The sequence below is a fragment of the Hyaloscypha bicolor genome (assembly GCF_002865645.1).
Source record: "Hyaloscypha bicolor E unplaced genomic scaffold K444scaffold_50, whole genome shotgun sequence".
NCBI lineage: Eukaryota > Fungi > Ascomycota > Leotiomycetes > Helotiales > Hyaloscyphaceae > Hyaloscypha > Hyaloscypha bicolor.
Window position 1 is genome coordinate 1,080,798 of NW_020194552.1, and position 17,068 is coordinate 1,097,865.

General features: G+C 39.9%; 4 protein-coding genes across 4 annotated transcripts; 2 read left to right on the top strand and 2 right to left on the bottom strand.

The window, feature by feature from the left end:
• The first annotated feature begins 1,222 nt into the window (after positions 1–1,222).
• On the top strand, positions 1,223–3,414 carry K444DRAFT_584604 (uncharacterized protein). The gene is made up of 2 exons (XM_024877876.1): positions 1,223–1,497; positions 1,563–3,414. Exons 1-2 carry the CDS (start codon positions 1,388–1,390, stop codon positions 3,358–3,360), a joined length of 1,908 nt encoding a protein of 635 aa, XP_024740595.1. The 5' UTR covers positions 1,223–1,387; the 3' UTR covers positions 3,361–3,414.
• Positions 3,415–4,638: 1,224 nt separating this feature from the next.
• Positions 4,639–8,000, top strand: K444DRAFT_715669 (uncharacterized protein; the record flags this gene model as incomplete). Its single annotated transcript, XM_024888357.1, has 3 exons — positions 4,639–5,104; positions 5,328–6,765; positions 6,863–8,000. 3 exons carry the CDS (start codon positions 4,639–4,641, stop codon positions 7,899–7,901), a joined length of 2,943 nt encoding a protein of 980 aa, XP_024740596.1. The 3' UTR covers positions 7,902–8,000.
• Positions 7,962–9,392, bottom strand: K444DRAFT_556492 (uncharacterized protein). Its single transcript, XM_024876749.1, has 2 exons — positions 8,758–9,392; positions 7,962–8,708 (listed from the first exon to the last, which is right to left on the bottom strand). Exons 1-2 carry the CDS (start codon positions 9,294–9,296, stop codon positions 8,165–8,167), a joined length of 1,083 nt encoding a protein of 360 aa, XP_024740597.1. The 5' UTR covers positions 9,297–9,392; the 3' UTR covers positions 7,962–8,164.
• Positions 9,393–9,654: 262 nt separating this feature from the next.
• Positions 9,655–11,326, bottom strand: K444DRAFT_609879 (MFS general substrate transporter). Its single transcript, XM_024879650.1, has one exon. It carries the CDS (start codon positions 11,302–11,304, stop codon positions 9,820–9,822), a length of 1,485 nt encoding a protein of 494 aa, XP_024740598.1. The 5' UTR covers positions 11,305–11,326; the 3' UTR covers positions 9,655–9,819.
• Positions 11,327–17,068: the final 5,742 nt, after the last annotated feature.

A 17,068-nucleotide genomic window follows, 5' to 3' on the forward strand; every position in this document is an offset into this window, starting at 1 on the left:
TAATAAATCCATACGATGGAGATTTATGGATCAGATCCAAATCCTTGTGACGATCTCACGATCCAGACAGACTATCACGAACTTGATTCGGCAAACGCGCTCTCTGGAAATTAGTGGGGATAACATTTGTGTCCATTGGTTCTGAATGATGGAAGCTTCGCTGCGGATTGTTGGCATCCGTTACCCACAGCTTCTGCAGAGGCTGAGCCACTTCCTCATCCTGGCTCGTACTCGGTGTGCTGAAACTTGGAAGCATGAGACCCTGCAACCGTGATCGGGGGGACTGCACTTCCACTCCTTTTCGGACTCAGTTTGACAGATGCGGCGACGTGCGGGCTGCACTTGTCGAGCTCGAAAGAATTGGTGGGTAGCTCATCGCGACTTTTCATGAATCATGCCAGGTTACGGAGATAGGAGTCACTCTTCGAGGCAGCTTACGGACATAAGAAATATTTGGTGTTCTGAGTAATTTACGTACCTTAATCGGAGCCACTTTTTACAAAGTACCTGTGGTCAATACTGCGCCCTCCCTTCCCCACCCTCCAGTCTCTCCCTGTTTACCTGTTCTAGATTTTACTTATTTTGACTTGACCATTTGGTTCAAAGCAATTCACTCCAGTTTCTTAACACAAAAAGACCGGAGGTATCATGTCACTTAATTGTATAACGAATTGAGCCTTCGGTCTCTTGTGAACCGAAAAGGCCATGAAAATCTCGGCTCGCACAAAACAAAATTGACGAAATAGTCCCATAGTCATTGAAAAATGAAAGTCAATTCTCGTCCGTTGCAAGAATCGATCATGATTGAGGTCATTGGACTGCTGCATCTCTTCTTTTCCCCACATTCTAGTGGGGCTTAAGGTTGGGCACTGATCGAGCAAGTCAACAGAACTTTCAGGTCAGATTAAAGTTGGCCACGAAAGCCATTTAAGGAAAAATAACTGCATCGTAAATGATAAGTTTCTGGCCAGTGGAGGAAGAGCACTGGGGTAATGCCATGCTGTGTAGCATCGGTTACAGCTCTGGGCGCGGCTGTGCAATCAATAAATGCGATCCCGGCCCTAAGATATACGAAGAAGCCAATAGGGTCCATCTGCAACACCCAAGGCATTTCCCCAGGCTTTTACTGAATGACAAGGTCAGATCTCGAGCACTGGGACGCTTGGTTAAATTGAGCTATACTTGCCTTGGCAGCAAATATGAATGCATATTAGCTCCAAACCCCCATTCGAACCTCGCATGATTTTGAGAGCGTTTTGTTTTATTGTTTTGGGGAACAGCGACAACAGCCTAATGTCTATCTGAATTAATTAGCACGACTTCCTGACCCAACTCGTGTCGTGACTGGGTGCAGAAAGTGTTTTTCCATCCCCGAGGAAGTTTCAAAATGCAAGACCGGAGGAAGAGTGACGTATCCCTTCCAGGTCAAGAAGAGAGCCCTATAACACGGGCGCGACGGAGCACGAAACGAAGCCGGACAGGCTGTCTCACTTGCAAGTAGGTCTATGACCTCCACGGCGCCCTGGGTTTCTTCCCAAAGCAGCATGGTAACCTCGATTCAGATTCCGAAAAGTCAAATGTGACGAGGCGAAGCCCGAGTGCAATCGTTGCCGAGTCTTTGGTATTGGATGCGATGGCTACGAGAAACAAGTATCAAGCTCGAGTTCCCCCCGGCTGCCTATATTCAAGAATGGAGCATCTTACTATAATTCCCTCCTTGCGCTGTCGCCATCCGAGGCACTGCACTTCGAGTGCGAGGCGGAGCAAAGACACTTCTACACTTTCCAAGCAGAAACCGCCCAAGAGATTTGCGGGATCTTCGAGTCTGTCTTCTGGCAACGACTCGTTCTCCAAGGCTGCTACCAGGAGAGATTCGTTCTTGATGCTGTCATAGCTATCAGTGCCTATAATACCTCGCTGAAGCTACGCAAAGGTGGATGGCAAGATGAAGGGTGCCTTGCGACTGCAGCAGCACAAGCGCAGTTCGCGTTACGAAAGTACCAAGACTCCCTGCAGGTTATGAGAACATCTCTGAGCGAGACACCGAGTCCGCGGAAAGCACTGATGGCATGCCTCCTCGTGTGCAGCTTTGAAGGCCTCTTTGGCAACACCGTCACTGCTCTTACACACGCTAGAAGTGGGCAAACCTTGGTGGAAAACTTTCTGGCGGAGCATCCACATCCGGCCCCCGAAGGAGAAGGCATCACTTCTCCGGCACCTCATATAATCGAAGACAAGCTTCTCCAAGCCGCCTCCTATTTCGAGACTCAGATTATTGGTTTATTCGATGGGAGGTGTCCAGGCGATCATGCCACGTTGAAGATGGAAGGCAAAGAGACGATCGCTCGTATGCCAAAGACTTTCAAGGACCTGGAGGAGGCGTGTGCATACTGGGATCTTGTTGCTAGAAGAAGCATGCATTTCGTCTGCGAATACAGGCCAGACAGCCACAGGGGATTGGATCCATATTCCGATTACGAAAGTGGCGAACTGGTCAGTATAACAAAAGTTATTCCGGATACCAAGGCGATTACCGTTGATAGTCCTCTTGGAAAAGAACTTCTTGATCGCTACCAGTGCGACCGGAAGAAGTACTCAGACGATATTACAAGATGGTCAGCAGCGTTCAGCGACCTCTACTCACGACTCAAACGAACAACCAATAAACGGCAAATCATGGGCGCACACACCCTCTACGTCAAATCAAAGAGTATGGAAATGGGGGTCGGCTCTGCCATGGAAGATGGGATGTGTTCTCACGACAAATACTTCTCCCACTTCCGTGAGATCGTCACTCTCTCCAAAGAAATCGTACGAATCAAAAAAACACTTTCACAGTCGGAATTTGCGGTTGAGCTGGGAATTATTCCGAGTCTTCATATGGCGGCTAAATGGTGTCGGGGAAGGACGATACGGAGAGAGGCAATAGCTCTTTTGTACGGGTATGGCTCAAGAGAGGGACACTGGGATAGCAAGACGATGGCAGAAGTTGACAGATGTGTGATGGAGCTGGAAGAGGAAGATATCGACACGGAGTATATACCCGAATTTGCAAGAGTCAGGGTGCTAAGCATCACTTCTGACAAAGAAGGGGGAGACTGGGCTACTGTGGAGTATGTGAAGGGTTCTCCAAGAACGGGAGAACTGCCTGGAAGGAAGAGAATCAGGTCTCCTGTAGAACAGAAAGCAATATCAGGGAGGGGGAGTGAAGAAAGCGAGACGAGTGTTGCAACTTATGGCGAAGCTCTGATAGTTCCGTATGACTCGGCTGATAATGGGCAAAGGGGCGAAGAGCTATTCAGAAGCTCAGGTGCAACGCCTATAGGATATTTATTTAACCAGCCACCTGTCAGTAAATGATGGATCAGGATTTGTATCAGCACCCAGCTTCACGTATTACTGTAAGGATACCTCAAAACCAGTCCCGGCCCACTTTCGCGAACTGTAGAGTTTTTCACTCACCTGGTTCCTATCTCGCGTGTGGCCGGCAAACACGCTCCTCGTCTCCCGAACCGGGAACTTGAATCTGCTGAACGAAGACCTCCATTTACAAAGGACAGGATTACGATGCGAAATATGCATGTCCTGTGTAACCTATAAAGGACCAAGCAGCCAATAGAAGACTAGAGTGTTAAGTCACAAGAGTTGACGGCCACCTTGAAGTTCCTTCAACGAATCGTTGTCCTCCTAGCCGCCATGATCTAGAAAGATGAAATTCAGTACTCTTTTAGTTCCAAACAGGGGCATGAGCTGTATTTAGATATCTAATGTACCAAGGGTCTTTGATGTCATCGCGTAGTCTGTGTAACCCATTGTCTCAAGCGAGGAGGAAAGGGGGTTCACGTGACTAATTTAAACCATCCTCCCTGGCTCACTTCAACCGGACTGCAATACAGAGTGAACGCCATTTAATTTATACACTAAACTGTTTCCATCATCTTGTAACCATTGGGTCAAATGTCTGAAAAGCCTCCGGAACCTGCACGTCCTTGCTCGTATCGTATCTATCCCCCACAAGCACGTTTCCATTTTTCTAGGTCTCTTATAATATAAGCGGTCCCAATAAAAAGGCACTGGAAAATTAAGATAGACATAAGAAGAGTAATGGAAATAGAGCATCTTAATCTCTATAAGAAATATATCATAGAGAATCTAGTTAAACTGTCAAGTTTTACCTGGCCTAGCCCCACCCCTACAGGCTAAGGTTATAGGCGAAGCCCCGGGGGGTTAGCCAAGCCGACACGCGCTAACAAATCTCATAATCAGCATCTTACTTCCATCCCCCTTCTCCTCGTCGACGTGGTAGTACTGTTATTGCTGTCGAATGGTCAATAATAGTGTGAAATGTCTTGAACCATTTTCATCACAATCAATTCGCGAATCAGTGGGAGTTCTCCGACGACGATTCTCTCTCCACTGACTCATCAAATCCTACATGATTCACACCGACACTCAGGGCTGCGCCACCACAGGCCGATTCCCTTGCCCTCTCTCCAACCCCTCTTGAATTTACAGATGTCAATCAGACAAACCCCAAAGATTTTTGAAAAAACTCATTGCAACCCACTATCTTCAGTCCCCTCGCGTATTGCCCGCAGCAAGTCCAATTTCCCCAAACTTTCGATAAGCCAGAACACAATGGCTTCATCACCCCCCGACTTCAAATTATCGTCCACTCAAACCGCTCTCGCTCTGATCGTCCCTTCACATCTTCAACCTGAGATCAACGCTATCCGTAAGATCCATGACAAAGCATACAGAAAGTGGGAACCACACATCAACATCATGTACCCCTTCGTCGACACCTCTCTCCTCTCCTCTGCCATCACTACGCTCCACGCTCATCTATCCGCGAATCCAATATCCCCGTTCAGCGTAAAGATTGACGATGTGGGAATATTTGAGCATACGAGAAGTGCCACTGTGTTCTTGAAACCGGGGGAGGAAAGTGGGGAGAAGATTTGCGGGCTCAGGAGACAATTGGTGGCTGCGCTTGGGCGGAGTGAGGGCGAAGGAACCCGTGACGGGGTGTTTAGGCCCCATTTGACTGTTGGCCAGGAGGGCTTTATTGGGCCGACTAAGGCTAGGCTGGTACAGAAGGTGGGTAAGTTGGTTGGAGTGGAGTGGGAGGTGGGTGGGTTGGTGGTGTTGAGGCGTGAGGCGTCAGGTGAGATGAGTATTGTTGAAGAGATATCATTGTCGGGTGATGGTAGTGATGAGAGTGAGTTGATGACCAAGAGCGAGTAATATGCTCATGATTGGGTGATACGTTGACATCCTCCGGAAAGTTTGATTGTTTATATAATAGAAGCTGATTGATTTTCCAGCCGAATCTGGGTTCACTGAGACAAAGTGGAGAAAATGCTATCATTTCAGTCCAGGCATTGGATGGAAACAGGAACATAAAAGCAATTACTCCCCTCCCGATGAGTGGGCAAACCCCACGAAGTTCACTATCGCATCATACAATCTGATGTCTGAACCAAACGCACCCAAGTTCTCAACTCGCCTTTTGAACATCGTAGAAGCAATTTCTAAAGCAATGCTGCGAACAACATCTTCTACTCGAGTCCTTTGCCTCCAAGAAGTCGACGAGGAAATGCTACTCCTTCTACTCAGAGATGTGAATCTCCAAGAGCTTCTTCCATTTTCAACACACGGCCCGTCATCTCTCTTGCCAAGCCGGAGAAATCTAGTCACCTTGTCGAACGCGCCGTTCTCTTACTACAGTCTCCAATTCGAAGAACGGCACAAGTTGGCACTCATTGTTTCTTTTCGAGATACTTTAGTCCAGGTCGCGAACGTTCATTTGACGAGAGCCTTGACCGATGAAGCTGTTGCAGCGAAGAAGCGTCAGATGGAAACTTTGACCAATTTCCTCCTAAAGTCCCCAACACCAAACGAGGAGAATATTTTCGCAGCAGGAGATTTCAACCTAACTACCTCTTCGAAAACGATTGAGGTGGCGTTGGCTCGAAAACTCATCACTCCTCAAACAGCGCAATGTGTTCGAGAAGTCATTGATCCTGAAGTCTGGGACGATGCTTTCCTTGTTGCTGGAGATGGTAACGCGGAAATTGATAGCGAAGAGTTCTACGAAGGCGAGCAAGGAGCGACCTTTGATCGATTGACAAATCCTTTAGCTTCGATGTCAAAAGTGGCCATTGATGATCGTCCCCAACGATACGATAGAATTATTTTCCAAAGAGGAAGAGGGATCCATCCTGTGGGCTTCGAAATATTCGGGCGACCCGCTGAAGATGGAACATTTTCCAGCGACCACTACGGTGTCTGCGGTACATTCCAGATTGAGGAGGAAAAAGGTGCAAGTGAAAATCCAGCATCAGTTCAACGCTCCCTGGACAACATCAAAATTGCGGACGACTCTACAGACATCCAACCCCTTATCAAGCCTTACTTGCCAACAGCCGCTGATCGAAAGCAACGAGAAGAAGCTCTCGAACTCCTCCAACGAACTCTATGCGACAGCAAAAGCTTAGCAGATCTTGTTCTTGCACCACTTGGAAGCTATGCGATGGGCACCTACTTCACGGATTCAGATATCGATGTCTTGGGTATCGCTTCAGTTTCCCCAAAACAGTTCTTCAATTTCGCCACTGAACAGCTAAGAACGATTATTTCAGGTGATGGTGAGACGTTCAAGGGCATCCACTTCGTGAACTCTGTTGTTTCGATCATTGAGGTCAGTATTTTGGGGATCAAATTCGACATACAATATTGCCAAGCAGCTGACGTGGTCAAAAGGTAATCTCTTCCTTTTCACCTAAACCTTCTCCTGCCCAATCCTAGCCTACCACCAAATTTCATCTCCTGGCAAGATCTCTAACACGTCCCGAAACAGATACCATTCAAAAACTCCGCTCACCCCACTTGAAATCCTAATCTTCGACACTTCGCTAATCTCAACACTTCCCCCCAGCGCCCTCTGCCCCCTAAATACCTACCGCTCAACCATCTTCCTCCTCACCACTCTCCCATCCCTCGACTCTTACCGCCTCTCCCACCGTTTCCTCGCTCTATACCTAAAACACCACGGCTTATACTCCGCCAAATTCGGGTATCTAGGAGGAATCCACCTTTCCCTCCTCCTAAACAGAGTCATAAAACTAATGTCTCTCACCACCTCAAACTCTCTTACACCAGCAACAATAATACGAACCTTCTTTGAATACTATTCTACGTTTAACTGGGCCGAAAATTCTGTTCTTGATCCAGAACTGGAGGTACGGAAAGGGATAAAGGTTGAGAGAACGGCGAGAGAGGCGATGGTCATTCAAGCTCTGCATCTCCCGGCCGCCAGGCCGAATGTGGCGGCTTCGTGTACACGCCTTTCTGCTCTTTCAATCTCCTCGGAGTTCGCTCGAGCGAAAGCTATGCTGGAGAGGGGGGATTGGGGGGCATGTCTCGGTTCCAATGAAAGTGGGGCGAGTGAATTTCTGACTATTTATGGAGCATATGTGAGGATTAGCGTCGAGGCGTGGGACATTCTTGAGGCTGGTGGGGAGATATTCAGGGAGGTTGTTGGAGCGGTAGAGAGTAGGGTTGTTAGGTTGTTGGTCGAGTTGGGGAGAATTGGAGGTTTGGAGGCGAGGGCTTGGCCTGAAAGATTTTGGGTCGTTGATGAGATTACGAGAGGAAGAGGCGAAGGGTTCAAGGGCTTCTATATGGTTGGGGTGAAAGCTAGGGAGGAAAGTGATGAGAAGAAGAAGCTGGTTAGTGGGAAGGTGATGACAGTTGTAAAGGCATTCGAGACGAGTGTTAGGCAGGCGACGAGTTTAGAGGAAGAGAATATGTGGATTGGTGCCGATGTTACCTCTAGGAAGAAGGTAGCTGGGCTGAGGTTGACGGTTGATCGGCGGGACTGGGTACAAGGGTGTTAGATTTCTATCTTCAATGAAGCACAGCGAGGACTGCGAAGGCATCAACAGGTTTCGAAGACAGCGCAATTGAAATTCAAAACTTGACATCAAATGATCTCGAAACCGAATTAAGCAAATTCGGAAGTTGTCCATCTTGAGGATGGGTTGGCCAACCTTTAATTGACTTAGCCAGGTGGCAAGGGAAATCATGGTAAACAATGAAGCAAGATTTTTTCTTGCTTTCTTGGTATACTACAGCTCCTGTGCTGCAGCTGAACATTGGCTCAACACGAACGCCTTTCACTGATCTCGAAATCGTCGTTATTGTCGCCTTCCCCGTTCCCCCATTTTTTCAGAACAGCTCTCTCAACATGTGCAAATCGAGCGCATTCGATATCAGCATCATCCATACCTGCTCTGGAAGGGCTTTTCTTAGACTGCTGAGAAGCGTGTGTTACATCCGTCATTGTCCTTGTCGTATCGACAAATTCCGTGATATCCTCTACCTCATCCTTGCGCTTGCTTCGAGAGCTCTCGGAATTGATAAACCCTGTAGAGCGATCTGCTCCACCAACAAATTTCACCAGTCGGCTGAGAATAGCAAACTCCAGCTTCAACTTAATTGAATAGCAGACACCCTTTGTTACAGTCTCGAGCAAATAGAGTGAGGCGTACTCGATGCCGAGAAGTGCGGCATCCATGAGAATGATGACAATATTGATGAAAACCAGCTGTTGCATGAGGCGGCGTGTCTGGTCTTGGAGTGATACTCGAAGTATGCGAATAGTTTCAACAATGTAGATCGATGACAAAATGACTTCTTGGATACTAACGCTATGTCAGCAATCTTGCTTCACTCAAACGATTGCCAACTCACAAGAATCCTGTCATCTGAGTTTTCTCAATAATGTTATAGGCCTCGACAAAGGTCGCCGTATCTCGCGTACCATTTGATCCAAACGTGACCACACTCGTCGGAATATGCAAAATAATCGCATCAACGATAATCATCCACTTCGTATACTTCAGAATCTTCCTTCCCCTTTCACCACTAACAATTAAATGCAGCCTGGACCACAACACAATACTCTGCCCCGTGACCATAGGATACCAGCCCACACTTAACAGCACGACTGAGACCCATCGAGCATCACCTTTCAAAACCGTGAAGAACTTTAAACAGAATCCCAACGCATATGGTATGAGGCCCAGGCTGGAGATAAGTAAACTCCAGAAGTACAATCCGCGGTATCGACGAAAGGTCATGAGGACAAGGACGACGAGTTCCAGCGCGTTGTACATTGTCAGCCCCGTCATGAGGCCGATGATGACCTTCAAGGCGAGGCTGTCACCGTCATACCCGCCCAGGACGCCTTGCGCAGCGAAGCGGATCGCAGATGTTGAGTTGGTGGGCATGGTTGCTGAATTTGGGGCACATGATCTCTTCTAGAGCAGTTTGCCCGATGTCCAGTGATGAGGCCGCTCTCCAAAGTTGCATATAGAAATGTGTATAGAATATCGAGGCATTATGATGTCAAGAGCAGGGCTGCCCGCATTTGCGGGGTCCACCCGCTGTCTTGGCTGTCAGGACGGGCTGTGCCGCGCTGATGGTCGATGACGTTCTAGACTTCTTCAGGCGTGAGGGATTCAATAAGAAGCTGCCTTGTATCTAAGCCATATTTCCAAGGAAGAGTCCGAAACGCTGTCCGAGTCACGTGAAACGCATCACGACTTGTGAAAGACGAGCATTTTAGATTCACTAGAACTATACCAAGGAGAATCGATTCTGTAGATTCATATATTATATTTCTACTTATTTCAATCTCGCGGGGAACAGTTTTATCAGCTTTTATCCCCTGCTCAAGTCGGCCGATTACAATTATCCCACAGAGTCAAGCTCCTGATCCGCCAGGTATGTCTCTCAACCCTTTGCAAACCATCATCCTTCATTCGGATGTCTCTGGATATCCATCAACTCTTCTTCGTCATTCTCTCGTCTCGCAACATCAGCCATCTCTTTACCCCCTCCTTTCTCCTCATGCTGATGCAACGTCATATTAATAAACATAGCCCAGAGACCTAAGTCATAAGCAATCCTCAAAGCACCAGCAGCAACAAACGCTATCCAAAATCTATCATTACCAGCAAGAATTCCTGTGACACTGGGCCCTGCAGTTGCAGCCAAAGTCCTCAGCATAGAAGTAATGCCCATCACAGCCGTTCGCTCTTCCGGCTTGACGACCGCCGCAATGAATGCTGAGCGCGGTGCTTGATCCATGTTATTGAGCCCTGTTCGAATAAAGAACAAAGCGACCGTCATGAAAATGCTAGATGGTACCGGGAAGAGGAGAACTGCTGCTGAGGAGGGTAGATGCGTGAAAACCATCGTGTTGATAAGACCAAGGCGTCTGGAAAGCGGACCAGCGAAAATACTCGAGCAAGAGGACAGAACATAGCTGATTGAGGTGATGTCTCCCAGCGTGGATTTCGGGAGGTCGAATTTCTGGTCCATGTAGTAAGTCGTCAAGGAGTAGCCAACCATCCCATCAGCCAGCGAGTCAACGATAAGCAGGAACCAAAGCTTATACATAACTAAACGAGTAGCTTGAGAGATTTGTGCGAATCGGCTTTTCTTTTCGGAGATCGAGGACTCTGAGGTGTCTGTTGGGCTTGGTATCGCGGTTTCCTCCGAGTCCCTCTCATCTTGTTCATCCATCTCATCCAGCAACACTTCGCCCTCCTCACTCTCCATTTTCTCCTGTGCAATTTCACACTTCTTACTCAGCAAGATTGTGAGAACCATATTTACTACTCCCATCGCAGAATAAATCCAAAACACCATATGATAAGCGTCAACAATCGTCCACCCCTCCCTATGCTGCAAATAATGCACCACCCGTCCCGTCAATTCGACTCCCAAGGCAGACCCAATACTAGCGGTCGTAATATACCACGCCAAAACATCAGCTCTTGTCCTTGGCGTTGTAAGGTGAGATAAAGTAGACTCCTCAATCGCGCGGAACGGCCCGAAATCTCCTCCTGTGGCGCTGATGACACCGACTACCGCCGCAAATAAGAGGATCCAGAAGTTCTCGAACAGAGCGAAAGCGATGCCTGAGAGGACCATGAGGAAAGATCCTGCGAACAGGATCTTTCGGCGGCCGAGGCGATCTGCTACGAGGGTAAGGAGCACGGAGAGGAGCACGTCGCCGAGCAGGGTCAAGGTCATGAATAACCCGATGTGGAAATCTGAGAAGTCAAGGGCTGAGAAGAACAATGCCAAGATGAGAGAATTCGTCCCATATGCGAACATGCGGGTGCATCGCGTGAGGATTATGAGCCAGGCGTCCCAGCCGGTGTGGTAGAGGGACTTGATGCCGAATTCGTGGTAGAACCATTTTATTTGCGTGACAAGGAACGCCATGGTTGGATAGATAGGAATGAAGAAGGAAAACGGTGTGAAGTAGAGCCATGCTTGTGAAGATGAGGGGCATGGAGGGGTATGAACTAGTCTTGTTATCGGGGGGCTTCATTGGTTGCCAGATGCCGCCATTCCCGTCGCTGGCCGATGCCGGCCGCTGGTCGAATAAGATCGGGTGAATTTGTTGGCCTTGGAGCTTTAAGTTGATTAGGTGAGGAATTGCGCAATCTTTTTGTGTTGGGGTTGTTATTTGGCACATACTATTGCGAGTTCGTAAAATGAGGTTCTGTATCCTCTTCACTGAGAGGGGTCGTGCTCGCTTGTATGAAAATCCCACCCCAAACACTTCAGGGTAATAGTGTTCAAAGCAACACTTGAGCTTCTAAATCCTGACCCAATCAAAATGCTGATATCTATGTATTTTTATGATTGTTTTGCCTAATTATATCCCTTGTAATTATGTAAGATCTTTCAGATGCGGCAAGTGAGCAGCCGCGTTCGAACTTAGACGCAGGTCAGTTATACTTGGCTAAAAGCCTTTATTACATTATATAATAAAGGCCGGTATCCTTATTATATAATACATCTTTCAGTTTAATAGAGTAATTATATATTATTTAGGAAGCTCGAATACTTTAAGGAATATAGTTCTACTTCTTCTCGTTCTTTTCTTTCTTTTTTTCTTAAAGAATTCTATTTAATTAATTAAACTACTAGTCTTTTTTATATAAAGGCCTAGCCTGTAATATATATATTTATAACTTAAAAAGGCGGTTTAATTATATTATATATATTTAAAAAACTTTAAAAAATATTAGAATCGGGAATAAAAAAGAAAAATTATAATTTATAAAATTATATTTTTTATTTTTAGAATAATAATAATTATTACTTTTAATATAAGTAAAATAAATAATTTTAATAATAAGAATAAATTAAGTCTATAAAAGTATTAGCTAAATAATTAGTAATAAGCTAATAAGAATAAAAAAAAAGTAAAAAAGAATATTAAAAAAGAATTAAAGTATAATGTATATAGGGTCGCACGTGACTTAAAGGCATGTAACGAACCTCGGATATTGCGGGTATTAATTAGGGAGATTAGAGGCCCTTTGACTTTATAACTAACTACTATTTATATTATAAGTATTAGGCTTATAAATTACTAATTATATATATATTATCGGGGCCTCCTATTTAGAGGGGGCTTCCCTAGACCTTATAGGAGGGACAGAGATTAGTTCTATACTAAATTTAATACTATGGTTTTATAACTTACTAATAAATACCTTATAAGCTAATCTTTCTACTCTTAAAAAAAATAGTTTAATAAGTAATTATATCTCGAAATCTGCGAAATATATAACCTCTTACTAAAGCTATTCTTATAGAGAAAGTTAACTAGATTAACCCTAATATAAGTAATAGTAAAGGCTCGTCTAATACTTTTAATAGAGCCCTTTAGGAGCCTCCGAGAGCTAGTAATAATAACAGAAATAATCCCGGCAATAATTAAGACGCCGAGATTAATACCCGAATTACTACTACTCAAGCTATAGAATAGGGCTTATATACTAAAATCAAAGTACTCTAATAAAAGCAAGAATTAATAAATATAATTAACTAATATATCCTATAATTAAAGTAATATAAGAGTACTTTTAGGAATATCTTATGATTTACTATATCTTATAAAAACTCTATTTATAAATCTATTCTATTTTTCTTAGTAATTCTTACTAGGAAACTTCCTAAAATAGGATTAGAACCTATTCTCTTTCCTAATATAATAAGCTTTAAGAATAATCTTAATACTATTTATTAGGAGCTACTATATAATATTCTAAAGATATATTTGGACCGAGAAAAGCTTCTTAAGATCCGGATACCTGACTTATATTATGAAAAGTCTCTTAAGAAATAGAGAATATTTATATCTTTCTAGAAAGTAGTTTTTAGGATCTAACCTTAAACTTATAATAGATACTTTTCTAGAGTTAATTCTACTATAAATACTCTTAGAGACGAACCTTATAATACTTAGGAGGCTATAATAAAGTAAAGCCTACTATTATATAAGGTTTATTAGAAGCGATTTAAGGCCTACTTAGCTAATATACTCCAAGTACCTTAAACCCATTAATGAGACGCTTTTAAGAAACTCCGAGATCTTTATTAGAAAAATAGTAAAATAGTTACCAAGTTATATACTCAGATAATTAGTCTCGAAATTAACCAGGACCTATACCCTAAAAGAAACCGGATCTGAACTCTTAATACTACTTTATCTAACTATAAGACTTATTAGATACTTATATTTATTCTCTCAGAAAATAAGATAGTATTTATTTCCGAATAATTTAAGAAAGCTCAGAAAGCAGAATATACTATTTATTCTAAATTAAAAAAAGTAAAGTTAGAGAAGTCTAATAAGGGTAACTCTATCTCTAAAGACCCTAACTTAGCAAATTCTAATTTATAAGGCTATTAAAAAAGAAAGAATAAGTTCCGAAGATTATATAAGAAATCCTCAGGTAGTACTTTGGCTTTTTTAAGGCCTTAATAAAATACTAGTTCTATTTTAGGTATAGTTTATTAAACTTATAAATAAAAAGAATATTTTTTAGAAAATATAAAGTATTCTAAATATACTAAATAGGCTTAGTAGAACTCTAATAAGGCCAAAACTATAGAAGAGTTAAGGTATTTATAAAAGCAGGTTAATACTATAGCTATAAAAAAGTATTCTAGAAAAGACTTTCTTAAGAAATAGAGAAAAGGAAAGGCCAAATCTTAAATATTAATAGTTTTGGCTATAATAAAAAAGGTATATTATTTTATATAACTATTTAAATAAAATTAATATAGCCAGAAATAGGTATTTTAGAGATATATAGTAGACTTAGTAATACTAAATTAGATTATAACTTTCTTAATAATAATTAGGCTTAAAGCCAGGGCTTTATTACCTTAGTTAAATATAATTAAGGATTTATAACTTTTTATAAGAACTAATTTAAGGTCTATTAAGCCTATAATCTTAAGGTATTTATTATAAATAATTATAATAAGATATATTTTTTTAAGCTCTAGTTTTATAAATATAAGAATATTAGTTCTTATAGCCTTATCTTTAGTATAGAATTTTATAAAATAACTCTTATATAATATATAGATTATATTAAGAAATAATAAATATATATATTTATATGGCCTAATAATATTAAGATCCTAATACTAAAAGAGTTTAGTAAGAAGCTTAACTAGTATCCTAAGCTAGTACCTTAAATCTTATTCTTAACTAAAAGCAAATATAACTATTCTAGATAATAGGCTTTATATATTTATAATAATTACTAGGTCTCTGCTTTATTATATAGTTCTAGTAATACTAAATAGGAGTTTTTAATATAATAAATTAATATTTTCCGGAAAGGGGCCTTAGAAATATCTATTTATTTCTAGAATAATAAATATAAAGGCTTCTTAAAGGTTTTTAACTCTAATAAAGCTTTGGAACTTCCTAATCTTAGCAGTATTAAATACTTTATTAATATAGATAATATAGTTTTATATAGGCCTTTATATAATTTATTAGAAACCTAACTAGAAGTATTATATTTATATTTATAGGATATGCTTTATAAATATTAAATAAGGCCTAATAAAAGCCTAATAAAGATATTTATTTTTTTTATTCCTAAAAAAAATAAAGAACTATATCTTTATATTAATTATTATAGACTTAATTAAATTATAATTAAGAATTAGTATTTGCTTCTTTTTATTAATAAGACCTTTAACTAGCTCTAAGAAGCCAAGATCTTTATAAAGCTAGATCTTAAAAATATATATTATTAGATAAGAATTCATAAAGAATATAAATAGAAAACGGCTTTTAGAACTTATTATAGCTATTTTAAATATCTTATAATACCTTTTAGGCTAGTTAATATACTAGTTATATTTCAAGTATATATTAATACTATATTTATAAGGCTTCTGAATTATTTTATAGTTATTTATTTAGATAATATTCTTATTTATTCCCGAAATAAGAATAAATACTATAATTATATATACTAGATACTTACTAGGCTATATAAAAATAACCTGTTTTATAAACTTAGTAAATACGAGTTTAATATTAAGGAAGTCGAATTTTTAGGCTTCTTTATTAGAATAGAAGATATTTATATAAATCCTAAATAGGTCTATAATATTATTAAATAACTAGAACTAGAATTATTCTATAATATTTAAATATTTCTTGAATTTACTAATTTCTATTATAGGTTTATTTATTATTACTCTCAGATAATTATAGGCTTAATAGATTTCTTAAAGGAAATAGAAAAGGGCCGGAAATCCGGTTTCTTTATATAAATAAATAAAGTAGCTAAAAGCTTTAAGACTTTAAAAAAAGCTTTTACTATAATATTTATTCTAGTCTATTTTAATTCTTTTAAGAAGATTTATATTAAAACTAATATATTGAAATTTATAATTACTAGTATTATTTTATAATAAGTTAATTCTAATAATAGCCTGAAAAAATACTAATATCTAGTAATATTTTAGTTCCGGAAACTTTCCGAAGCCAAATATAACTATAATACCTATAATAGAGAGCTACTTATAATTATTAAAGCCTTTAAGTATTAGTACTATTATTTTAAAAAGTTCAGGTTTATAATTAAGGTTATTATAGACTATAATAACCTCTAATACTTTATAGAAATAAAGTATCTAGAAAGCTATTAAGTATATTAGGTAATATATTTTATAATATATAATTTTAATATTATTTATTATAGAAGTACCTTAAACCTAGTAAATAGATCTAGTAGAAAACCTAATTATAAAGAAGGTCCTATTAATATAATTTGGCTTTTAATTTTTTAGAATAAGCTAAAGAAAGCTTTTATAATTATAATTCAGAAATCCTTATAAATATCTAAAGAATTCCCTCTTTAAAATAAGTATTATTTAATACTTATTATATTTATAATAGCTAAAAAGAAATATTTATTATAAGATAAATAAATAAATAATTTTATAAATCCCTTAATTATAGAATTAGTTAAGAAATAAGATATAAGGAAATACCTTAAAGGCTTTATTACTATAGCTAAGGTAATAGGGATATTTATAACTATATTATTTAATAAAACTAAAAACTTCTTAGTTTCTCGAGTTTTTAAATTAGATAGTTATAAATACCTAATTTCCTATATATAAATATATGCGGCTACTAAAAGAGCTATAATACTAGCCCTTCTATCTAAATTTCTTCTAGATATTATATAGGTAGCTTAGAGAAATAATTCTCGATATTAGAATATTATAAAATAAAGGCTTAGTAAGAAAGATATTAAGGAAAAAGAAATCTAGAAAAATAATTTGGGCTTATTTAGGTACTATTTAAGAATTATTATATCTAATAATCCCGCTTTATATTAAGAAGTTATAAAGCTTTATTATAATAACCTAATAGCCAAATACTATAAAATAAAGAAAACTCTTGAGCTTTTTAGAAGATTCTAGTATTAGGAAAATATAAAAGAAAATATTTATAATTATTATTAAGAATATAATATTTACTAGAGAATTAAAGTAAAAAGGCATTTGCTATATAGTTTACTTAGTAATTTACTATAGCCTAAGAGACCCTAAAATAAGATTTCTATAAATTTTATTATAGATCTATTACTATATAAGAACCTAATAGGAAATCCCGATTTTAATATAATTCTTATAATTATTA